We start from the raw sequence: 12500 nt of genomic DNA on the forward strand, positions 1-12500 counted from the left end.
GTTTTTACGATCTATTGCTGGAGTCCATGAGTCAGGATCCTACTCATGGTCTCCTCTCTATTGCCATTTAATCTTTCGCTGAGAATTTATTTATATACAAACTATGTTGTTTTTTTTCTTCACCTGTGTTTTGGCTACCCTGGGTGCCAGAGGAATTTTAATTTCAAGATCGGAGAGAACGCTCCGCGATTCCAAATCAACGGTCGACCGTTGACCGGAGCGTTCTCTCCAACCTTGAAAGAAAATTTCTCTGGCACCCAGGGTATCTTTTAGCTTGCCTTTTACTGTTAACTCCCGGCTTTTACGTTACTTTTTGGTGCAAACTTAGAGCCAAGAAAAAAGTTGTCCTGGCATCAGGTAAGACTGAAAAGAAGAGGAATCATGAAGCGGAAACAACATGTACAGTCCTTCCTTTGTGTGTGGAATAAACGTTTGCTTAGTGCAACTGCAAGGCATGCATGACATGCTGGAAAAAGTCCTCTTAAAACGGGAGAGGTCACCATGGGCGAATTTTTCCGTACGTGTACAGTATTTAAAGAGCTTCTGTAATCAACCGACTTTCAAGTGGTACAGTGTGCATCAGGCGGTTTTATTACTATTATTTAATTATTAGTTCAGTTTCAGAGCCTTTCTTATTTCAAATACAGTCGGACCTCTGTTAAGCGACCACCCTCGGGACTTTGAAAACTGGCCGCTTAATAGAGGTTGGCCGTTTAATAGAGGTACAATATAAATTGGGCAGAAATGGCAGTCAGCCTAGTTTTATTGCCTCAGTCTACTGTGTATAGCAAAATGCTTGTTTAAAAGTGAACATCTGTGAAGATAAATGCAAAAATCATTGAAACAAAGTTCAAAGATAGCGTGCAAAGTTCTGTTGCTCTAACACTGAGAGCACGTAGTCGATTTTCAGTACCTTTTAGTGTTGAGTAAATACAGGAAAACATGTTAATTTATATAACAAAACATCAAGTTTCTTAGGGCTTTTTTGCATCAACAGTCTGTCAAAATTTTAACTTAAAAGATATCACGGGCGATTTATTTAATCCGTCAGTGCTGTTTGCCGTTGTGGAGCTCGGAGTTGTAACGAGGCGATCATGTCATTGCCATTTCCGATAGATTAAATTGGAGATTAATTGCAGTTCTTGTTGTTATCAGTTATCACTTTCATATTATCTGTTACCATTTTGCTTGAAAAGATAATTTGCTGGCTGCAAAAGGGTGGCCGCTTAATACAGGTGGCCGTTAAAAAGAACTAGCTGGGAATTACTGATTTTTCTTGCATTTCAAACCTAGGTGGCTGGAGAAACTCTGAAGACTATTAAGGACGACTGAAAAAAAAATTGTATCCCTTCCCTCTCCCCGAGAGTAGTAGGGAGCTTACGAAACGACGACGCCGACGGCAACGACGACGCTACAAAACAATAGGTTTAGTGAGCAAAAACAATGGCTCTGCATTTTAGTACATTTCTTTGCCGTCATCTCCTAAATGACGACGTGAAATGACCAAATTCAAGGTTCTATGAAGGACGTTAGCACATGACGATGAATTTGCAGTTCTCGGTCTACGCTTCCAACTCACTCATACCAGTTTAATTCCTCGACAGTTACTACACATTTTTAACGCTAAACTACATGAAATAGTTTCGTAGTGATATGAATAACGCGAACTCGTATTTTAAAATGAAGTCCTCGTTGCCGTCGCCGTCCTCGTTTCGTAAGCTCCCTAGTGACATACATATGACGGTTGGCTAGAGTGATCGCGTTTGCGGAAAAAAACGATTTTTGTCCTTTTGTTCGGTCGTAAACTCGTTTCCAGAGGCATGGTCCTTTTGGCCAGCGCCGCGGAACTCTTGGTTGAGGTGCGGTGGGAACGAAGGATTTCAAGGCGGAGGTATCCACAGGAGGTTCTGTTATTTTCCTCATTTATCTACCAGTCAAATTGAAGCTTCAACATTCCCCCCCCCCCCCCATGGGCATTTGACTCCTTTTCCTGCCCGGGGGGGGAGGGGAATGGGATCATCTTAGTCTTCCCGGGGGCGGGGCATTTGATCACCACTCATAGGGGGTGGGGAATTTGATCGCTAGCCTCTATTTCATGTTACGTTTCCACGTTTGGTTTGATAAATCATGGCGGAGACAAACTTTGAAACATTCAAAGGTTCGTGGCTGATTGGTTGAAAAGGTAAGGCCTACACAAACTTTGTTCCGTATTTGAAGGTATTAGGGACTTTAAGGACGTTCGCGCCAAAATCTTCCTACGGTGAGATTTTCTTCATTTCTCGCTTAGAGTTAGGTCATAAAGTACTTAATCCAAAAATATAAAAAAAATTGGGGGTCACCGACTTTGTTTCGGAGAAAATGGCAATGGAAAAATGCTTTAATTTCGATAAATCTGTCATAATAACGAAAGGTAGCCTCATCTGCTCATCCATCGAAAATCCTAAAAATAAACTGTTAGAGTGAAGGTTTCCGTGCATAGGTTTTTAGGGGTGGGATTTTAAGATAATTTTATGCCGCTAGGGATGTCGTAAACAGTAGAGTTCATCCTGGACGAGCGTTTTCGTAACCTCTATCCGTTGCAACCGCTACCGGAATTCGATGGCACGAGGAAAGAAAATTAAAAAAAAAGATAACTTCTTACGGTGAGATTTTTTTCATTTTATCATATTTTGTAGATAGTAAGTAGAGTAAATGATTCATGATTAAAAAAATAGGGGTCACCTATGATCCAAGGGAGTAACATCGATGTGATTTTACGAAGCTCTTGGAAAACGTCGTTTGTCACGTTTTTGCGTGACCTGTCGGGGAAGGACTGGAACCCAAGAAAGGATCGATCGTTGAAGGGATGAAAGGTTTTCACCCCAAAACAAAGCTTTCTCGAGCACAGCAACGACCTTTTAAGCAGTCATCATCTTCATTTGGTTAGTGTTTTGTATAATATTTCTCCATTGCCGTCATGCTCGTCTTCTGGAGTGTGGTTTTTGTGAAATTTAATCGCTGGTTTTTCCACGAAGGTCCGCACTATTCTAGCCGACGAGGACGAAAATACTGCTGTATTTTCACGAACGTAAAGGAAAAGAACTTCAAAAACATACATTCATTTTGAACTTAAGTTGGTAGGGTAATAAAAACATTAAAAAAAGAAACAGCCCCATTAAATTTACGCAACGGTTCGCCCTCGAGTTTTCCAAACTTTCAGCCACTACTCGATCAGCAGCTACCATTTAAAGTGCTTTTCCATCCTCCCGCTCACTTCTCTTTAACGTTTCATGATGATTCGGAAATAAAGGTGCCATTCTTTTGCCGGCCTGGAATTTTTCCCCGGCGTGTTTGTCGCCATGTTATTTTAACTAATGCTTGAACAATATTTATGAAAGTCAAGTAGACTAGTGCACGACTGATAAAAACAACGCGAACATCAGTCGTGCAGTAGTCTACTTGACTTTCCTAAATATTTTTAATCAATTTTGACTGATCACGATCTTCTCTTATCCAACGCTGTGCAAGACTTATCGTCCACGGTTTCTGCAAAGGTTTTCAAACCTCAACTTCACTAATGCTCGAAGTAATGCGTGACATATTACAGTCGCGTTACCTGCGCAGTTACGTTGCGCACAAACAATTAGCGCGAACGTCCTTAAGCAAATCGCTACGGCAGCCGTATTAGCGCCAGCCGTAGCGATTTGCTTAAAGTCCCTATTACTAGTGAGCCAGACGAGTTTCAAATGAGGCTGATATCGGCTGCCGGAAGTAAATTTCTCCCAAAATGAAACACTGCGCATGTACGTCGGTTGCATCCAGCCGTAGTGAAGCCGTAGTGTGAAATCTGACTACGTGAGTCGCGATGTTTTGCCGTAGTGGCTACTACGTCGGGTTTATTTCGCTTCTCTGGCCCTTTTCAACGGACATCTCGGCATTTTAAGAATTCTGTTGGATACTATATCCTTTAGAGTCAATTTAAGTCAAGGATTGTGTCAAGGTTGCCTCTCATAAGCTTGTAAATCCGTATTATAAACTTACGATAAGTTTTGGCAAATGTGTTGGAATGGCGAAGTGAGTTCAGCACGCGGTTGTTTTTCTTCGGTTAAGTTTGCTTTGAGGATTTAGTGAAGATGTTTTATATCTGGATACTATACGATGCTATTTTGCTTCTTTGAGTATAGATACATGTGTCTTTTTCACTCGATATTCTTTGAGATATTTGTCTCTGAAATTGTATATTTCATCCATCAAATTGTTGTTATTGTACAAGGTGTATAGCATTTGCTTTTGCTCAGAAATAATCTGTTCGTCCTAGCATGGCGAACAACGGCCATCGTCCTTTCAGCGAAGCCATTTGAAGGTAAGAAACTAAATAAAAGAGATTTTAAACACCTTTAGCCCATGTTTCCTTGTATTTTGCTTTGCTAAACTTAAAATTTAGCAGACCACCGAGACGTAGTCTCCCCAGACCTTTTCAGTCACGGCAGCCGTAGTAGCACCATCCGTAGTGATTTGCTTAAACTCCCTAATTAAGAACCAATTTATATTATCTTTGAATATATAAAGATGTTAAATTGTACATGTATTTACAATATAAACAATAATGCAATACAATACCGACGTCGCCGGATACGACTAAAAAAAGACTTTTAATTGCTTTGACCGACCCGGTGTATTTATGAATATTTTAATACATTTGCGACGATTGATATGTAGGTTTTGTTATTGGCTCTCTTTGGACATTTATACCTGTTACCTGTCGTCCTTTTTCCTCGTGCCGTGTATGGCCCTGGTTCTCCTTTGTGTTGTGTGACTTGTCTATTAAACCATGTTTACATACACAGCTTCAGAAGCATAATAAAAGCTACTGAAAAGTTAAAGCAGTAATCTGATAATTTTCCCGGGGGTGGGGGCATTTGGTCACCTGAAATGGACCTATGATGAGGCATTTGAACAGCTTTTTGGCCCGGGGAAGGGGGTATTTGAACAAAAATTCAAATGCCTGGGGATTTGCCCGGGGAGGAATGTTGAAGCTTCAATTTGCCTGATACATACATGTAAAATTAATTTCCATTGCTTTGTTGTCTGTATGCTGAATTCTCGTGATGTAGTTCTACACTGCTGAATTCAAACGAATCGAGTGAAGCAGCAACTTGTATTTTCATTCGGGACACTGAAAAATGCAGACTGCACTGTGTAGCTTGATTCTCAGATGGTCCCTTGTGTCACGCAGTCTTCTCCCTTTCCCTTACTGAATGCATCTGATCATCAGCTGTTTTGTGTTGTTTAACACATACATTCACAATAAATTCTTAATGTGACCAACAGCACTAATTTTTTGCTTGGCAGATTGTTTACTACTCCTTTGCAACAATCACAAATTATCTTTAACATTTATACTCTGTCTCTGTATAAAACCAAAGTGAGTTAGGCTTGCGACTGTGAGCTTTCATCTTTTGCTCATTCTTACGACCCACTCTCTTCTATTAGTTTTTCATTGTTCCTTAATGTGAATAGGCACCCATCCATGTCACTGGGACGAAGATGCTCATCAGTTTGTTCAGCCGTGGTAACATTTTAAATTTTATTTAAAAATTTACTGCTTGGAGAAAGTCCATTGTAAACTTTGTATGACATTATATATACAACATTTTTTACATTTTCAAAAGGTAGAATTCATGGTCACTGAGCAAAGCAATTTCTTATAAGTGATCACCACATTCATGTGACCTTTTGTTTTGATTATTTATTGATGTTTTGATGATAAATTGGATTTATTGATGTTGTAAAGATAAATTGGATTCTGTTTACTCTTGGAGCTTAATTAAGGGTTCTGCTTCTTAGAGTAGCAAAATGAGAAACATGCTTTGATACACACACACAAAAAAAATTCACTTCTTTCCATTGTAATATTTTTTGTGCCTTATATTTTCTCCGTATTTTTTGGCCAAATAAAGCTTCTGCTGATAAGTCAATCATTTTTAATTTGACAGCCCTTTAAGCAATGGTGTAAACATTCATGTAACTCAGTAAAAATGTAAATTATGAATAGGTCCGTCCAGTAGTTCTGCCTTATTGTAGAGAAAGCAGGTTTATCCTAGCAAGTATCAGTTTGAATAATTGCTTTTGTGTACAATGGTGCTAGGTATTATAAATTCTTTGGTCACTTTGCAGGCTGACGAAAGTTTCCCAAAATTCAAACTGCTCAAGACAGCAGTACATGTACAATATCATACTAAGTCAAGAATCACTGTTTGTTTCGTTCTCAAGTCATTCTGTAATTATCATTATTAATATAAGTTTTGTTATCATTCATATTTTTATTCCTTTCATATATACATGTGTATATCTCTTAGACGTCAGCACTGCAGTGATGATGCCCAGAAGGCAGAAACATTACTGTCTGCAGTTAGTTATACAGTATATTAATTGAGTAATATTAATAGTGATTTGTCAAATTCATCGTCATCAACTTTGAAGCAAAACCTTATTTTCTTAGGAAAGAGAGAGGACGTTTAAATCCTCCATCGTCGATTACCAAACGTGAACAACAACTGATGCACTGGGTAAAATACTACACTGGGTTTCTACCATTGACCGGTTTTTATACTAGAGATGCATAATTCATCTGGGACGAACTTGGGTAAACATTTTTTCTGCGTCTCTTAAATTCGTCTAGTATAAAGTCGGGCACCAGACGCATTATGCGTCCGGACGAAATATCCACTTTAGTGGGTCTTCGAAGACGCGCTAAACTGGACAGTTCCTCCAGACGCATTATGCGCATATGTTCCCGTGTTTATACTAGACCAATTTAACAGACGCAGAAAAAATGTTTGCCCAAGTTCATCCCAGACGGATTATGCGTCTTATAGAGTTCGTCCCGTCTATACATTAGACGGATATCGATATTAAACATGAGAGATGCATGATTCGTCTGGACGGATTATGTGTCTCTAGTATAAAAACAGCCAAATTATTTTTAGCCTTTGCTTTTTACATGGGTACTTCATTCAAGTTTATCAACTTTCTAAACTTTAATTATGCGGTATTGACAAATCCCATTCCCTGGGGTGGCAATTAGTTTCATTTTCATTTTCTGAACTCTCCCGGTTCATGTTTCTAGGGCTAATTGTTACGGTGGAATCTCCGTTTTGTGAAATTTTAAGGCTCTCCTTCGCCCTAACTCGTTCATAAAGGCATTCCTGTCGTGCAAAGCTCCGTGATCTCAGCCTGCATCGACACTTCACAAATGTCACTTCTTTGCCCTCCCTTCATCTCTTTAATAGCTTGCTGGCTGCATAAAAACCAAATTTCTGGGAATCAAAAAACCGTAACAAAACAATTCCAATGATTGGCTAATGGTCACATGATTCCTAGAAAGCGAAAGATCTCAATTCTGGACGGGTTGAAGTTTAGCAACATGGATATCCCAAAGTTGCTTTTCAATCTTCGCGAAGAAGCCTCGTGTCCGGTGTGTAAAGACATCCTTAAAGATCCAAGATACCTTCCCTGTTTGCACAGTTTCTGTCTGCACTGTTTGAGCAATTGGCATCGAGCGAGTGGCGCTCAAGTTGATTTGAGTTGTCCGAAGTGCCAAGGCCGTAGTAGAGTTCCTACAAGCGGTGATTTGAAAGATCTTCCCACAAGCTTTTTTCTCAGCGGCTTCATCGATGCCCTAGCTATTAAAGAATCTGACAAGACGCAAGTAACATGCGGAAACTGCGACAAGAAAAGCTCTGAAACCTCGTACTGTTTTGAGTGTTGCAAGTTTTATTGTGAAGAGTGTTTAATTGCGCACAACATCATTCGAAGCTACAAAGATCACCGCGTTCTGGCCGTGAAAGATTTCCAAGAAAAAGACTATGAAGTAGTAGTAAAACGACCTGTGTTTTGCTCAAGGAAAGGACACGAAAAAGAAGAGGTCAAGTTCTTTTGCAAGATTTGTCCCGAAAACACGGTTTGTCAAACTTGTGTCACGTTGGATCACGCAGGACACAAAGTTACATTAATCCAAGAGGAAGCCGAAGCTCAAAAGATCGAGATAGCAGGTCTAATTCAAACGCCAACAGACAACTTGCAGGCAAAGGTGAAGATGATCACTCAAATTGACGAGGACTACGCTCAACTTGTTCAACGAAGTGAAGACATGTTAAGAGATCTGGATGTGTTTGTTGACAACTTAACGAGGAGACTGCAAGAGGAAAGGCAACATATCAAAGCAACAGTGGAAAACGAAACCAAGAAATCGCTGGAGAGTCTAACGATCAAAAAAACGGCGATTCAGAAGGAAATTAAGGAGATCGAATCAGCGCTGGAAAAAGCTGAGAAACTTTTGACACATAGCACAGACGCCGAGGTGGTTCAGCTAAAGAAGCCATTGCAAAGCATTCTTGAACGGGTAGGACAATTGGAACCATTTGAGCGTGACCCTGAAAGCCTCTTTGAATTGGCTTTCGTGGAAAATAACAAGATCCTGGAGACAATCAACGGTGATGGCATTGGTCTTTTGAGTTTTCGCAGCACAACTGATTCATGCGAATCTGTTGCTGAAGGCAAAGGACTTTGTGAAGGAACTGTTGGGCGTGAAGCTCAATTCAATTTAACGACAAGAAACGCGGCTGCCGAGCAATGTTATAATAAGAATGACAATGTAACTGTAGACTTAACAGGCGAGGGAGAGCAGGAAAGTAAAACCACATTTCTTGTTAATGATAACAAAGACGGGACCTACAAAATCAGCTGTTCTCCTACATTTGGAGGTAAATGTAATTTGTCAGTTAAGGTAAACGGGCAACATATTCGTGGTAGCCCTTTCTCTGTTGTCATTAAATCTTTCAATGTCAAACCTGTTTTATTTTTTGGAAAACTAGGTTCGAATGAGGGAACGTTTATTGATCCTCGCGGGCTAGCAGTAAATTCAAAGGATGAAATCGCAGTCACTTCCGAACACAAGGTGCAGATATTTGACTGCAAGGGCAATTTTCTGAGATCCTTTGGTCGTCAGGGTAGCGACAAGGGACAGTTCCAATCCCCTAGAGGGATAGCTGTTGGTAAAGATGGAAATATTCATGTTGCAGACAGCGGGAACCATCGAATCCAAATTTTTAACGAGGAGGGGAGGTACATGAGTATGTTTGGTGGGGAAGGAAGCCTTGATAGCCAGCTCAAGGATCCTCGAGGTTTATCATTGGATTCCAATGGCAATGTCATTGTTAGTGATAGGGGAAACAAACTCATTAAGTTTTTTTCCCCTGATGGAAAGTTTCTGACAAAGATAGGTGCCGGACCCAGTTCTCTTGATTCTCCTATTCATTGTGTTCAGTCTGGTGATTATCTCATTGTGTCAGACAATGGTGATCACAGTGTGAAAGTATTCACTCGAGAAGGGGAGTATTCAAACACGTTTGGCACAAGTGGGACTGGGAATGGAGAGTTTCAAAGGCCCTGTTTTTTGTCAGTGACTGAATCAGGAGATGTACTTGTCTGTGATTCGAGTAATCATAGAGTGCAAGTCTTTGAACTTAACGGTAAGTTCATTGGTAAGTTTGGAAAAGAGGGCAGTAACGTAGGGGAGTTTAAGTATCCAGTGTCAGTAGCGCTCCTCAGTAATGGCCAAATTGTTGTGTCAGAATATGGGAATGATCGCATACAAATATTTGATGAAACTTGAACAGGCACTTGCTAAAAGCCAATTATCTAAAGGAAGTTTGATTTTCAGCTTTCAGGGACCGTTCCTTTTATCTGATTTGCTTGTAATTTGGTGAACTCTTTCTGTATTTTATCTTTGTGACAATTTTAGTCTTCCCTTACTATATTCATTGCACCATTAAGAACTTTAGTTTTAGGTCTTAGATTTCTGTAATGCGCATTCGAGCACATCCATATGAAATTTTTCGCACTACAAATTTTGTATCATTATTATTATTATTATTATTATTATTATTATTATTATTATTATTATTATTATTATTATTATTATTATTATTATTATTATTATTATTTCATAGTCATACTGCTCAGCTTAAGTTTTTAAGAGCTGGTAAATTTGTGGTGTCGGGCAACAACAAGTTGCCAATGAACACCAAAATGTTTCTTTTCCCTGTTCTTTACATTTCCAATACTTTTCTTAGTATCCTTGCTGATCCCAGCAATGCAGACTTCTGGATTAAGGTTATTATTATTATTATTATTATTATTATTATTATTGTTATTGTTATTATTATTATTATTATTGTTGTTGTTGTATTTTTGAAGCGTTTCACTTCTAATGAATATTGCGATTCTTTGTTCCTGGGATTGCTATAAAAGGGAAGAGAACGTACAACTGAATTTTTTTTTGGCATTGAAATTCATCTTGTTCTAAGAAATCGACTTGTAAGAAAACATGTATCTTTAGCAGCATGAATTATATTGCCCAGTGAGTTCTGATATTGGTAACATGAACTGAGCTATGACTGATCTAAGCTAGTAGTTATCTTAGTAGCTTTGATTTGATTAAGAAAGTAATGCAGTTCACTTTTAAGAACAACTTCTTTATCATTTGTATTCAAAATTTTCGTAATAATCACTTGCGTAATTGTAAGTACAACGTTGTAGCTTTCGATGTTAAAAAAAATCGTTTCGTATTTTGTAGTGTACGTAAGAAAGTACCCTTGTTACTTAACAATTTGTTTCATATCAAATTAAATGTATTGTGGAATCATTCTACAGAAGCAGTATGGTAGCTGTGAGTAATTATATTATCTTTATAATGATATACAAGGGCTGTGAACCTTAAAAAAACTAATTGAAAGTTTGAAGAAATGGAAATAAAGGTCTTGTGTGCATATGTTTGCCTACGTGAGTGATCTCTTATGTTTCCTTGCCTGGGGTTGGAGGGGTAGGGCGGCATAAATAGGGTTGGCCCGGTTGGGTGTGTGTGGGTGTGTATTGGGGAGGGGGGGGGGGGGGTTGGCTGACGTGATAATTTATGTCTCAGTGTGAGGGGAGGAAGAGGTTGTTGAAATAAAAGGTTCGCATTTGTGAAATTGAATGCTTAACATGGAGTTTTTTTAAAGCTTGAGCTACAACCCTTTCTGTCAAAATCTTCTTTAACAACTAATAGCCCTTTTCACAGTTAGTTTTTCTCATTTGCATTACAATGTAATCTAACGTGAATGCGAGGCAATTTCGGGTTAAAACTACAAAATAGCCCGAAATTGCCCCACATACATGCTAGATTCATTGTTTGTAATGCAAATGAGAAAACCTAACCGTGAAAAGGGCTATTGAGGTCAAGCGGGGATGGCTCTGGAAAACTTGATTGGAACGCCAGGTAAAGCCTAGCCCTCCAAGATACGTACTCCTATTCACATAATTAAAATCGTGCTCTTAAGTTATTTACGTCGACTATTCACATACAACCGGCAAGATAAGAAGAGTTTCAACACTTCTCCAAAGTGAATCAATTTCTGAAGTGTTTACTGTTCTTGACGAAGTACTGATCGTTCATAGACTTTTAGCAGTTCTTTTTCTTGGTTACCTGTGTTGTTTGAACCTGTCCACGTGCTGTCATCAGCAGAGAGGGTATTGTGCCTGGCCAGTTTACACTGAAATTTAAGAACATGCCATACGGTAACAATTTCATTGGGACTTTCTCTCTTCCTGATTAGTGTCCTTGGCCTCAAAATGCCTTGTAAAGCAAAAGGTAGATTTCAGCATCCTGGTTCCCAGGGTCTCTTATCTTGGTGGGGTTGGGAGATATAAAGACACTGGGAATGAAGTTTAAACATACTCTCCCTTTCTCCCACATTATCAGGGAGCTTAAAGTGCGCCTAACCTCAAAATTTTTACGTTAGCAAAAGTTAAATATAAAGCGGTTTTCAATTGAGTGTCGAAAGTAATTAGCGAATTACTTTGTTTTTGCATTACTTCACTCAGTGATTGGTTCAAAGTTCTCGCGTCACTTTTTCAACCAATCAGAAGTGAAACCAAACCAATCGTGGCTCGTGCGTGCACATTTTACCGCGCTTTGTGTCAGCTACGTGTAATTACTTCGAGTTTTGATTGGTTTTTGATAGGTAATTACTTTGGTTTTGATTATAAGACACTCGATTGAAACTCGCTCTATATCATATCATATACTTACCTTTGTTTCTCTAGATTTTACCTTTTAATGTGCCTCATAAGGTATGTAAGAGAAAGATGCTGGCAATGGTTTGTCCCATGGCCGAGGCAGTGAGAGGCATGGGCCTATTCCTTCGATGATGTCATAAACTACTTTGCATTATAGTTTTGAAAGAAGTTTGGCAATGTAAATTAGTTCTTGACGTCACCAAAGGAATAGACCCATTCCTCTCGCTAGCTCGGCCATGGGACAAATGAATGCCAGCTTTGTTACTCTCTCGTACCTCATTAGGCACATTAAAATTAAAATATAGAGAAGCAAAGGTAAAATATATGTTAGACATTTCACTTTTGCAAACTAAGAAAATTCTTCGAGGTTAGGTGCACTTTAAGCAATGCACGAGTTACGT

At 39.1% G+C, this 12500-nt stretch overlaps 1 protein-coding gene across 1 annotated transcript; it reads left to right on the forward strand.

The window, feature by feature from the left end:
* Positions 1–7344: 7344 nt before the first annotated feature.
* LOC137998872 (E3 ubiquitin-protein ligase TRIM71-like) lies at positions 7345–10811 on the forward strand. The gene has a single exon (XM_068844713.1). The coding sequence runs from the start codon at positions 7352–7354 to the stop codon at positions 9653–9655; it is 2304 nt and encodes a 767-aa protein (XP_068700814.1). The 5' UTR covers positions 7345–7351; the 3' UTR covers positions 9656–10811.
* Positions 10812–12500: the final 1689 nt, after the last annotated feature.

This window comes from Montipora foliosa, chromosome 4 (genome assembly GCF_036669935.1).
Source record: "Montipora foliosa isolate CH-2021 chromosome 4, ASM3666993v2, whole genome shotgun sequence".
Taxonomy (NCBI): domain Eukaryota; kingdom Metazoa; phylum Cnidaria; class Anthozoa; order Scleractinia; family Acroporidae; genus Montipora; species Montipora foliosa.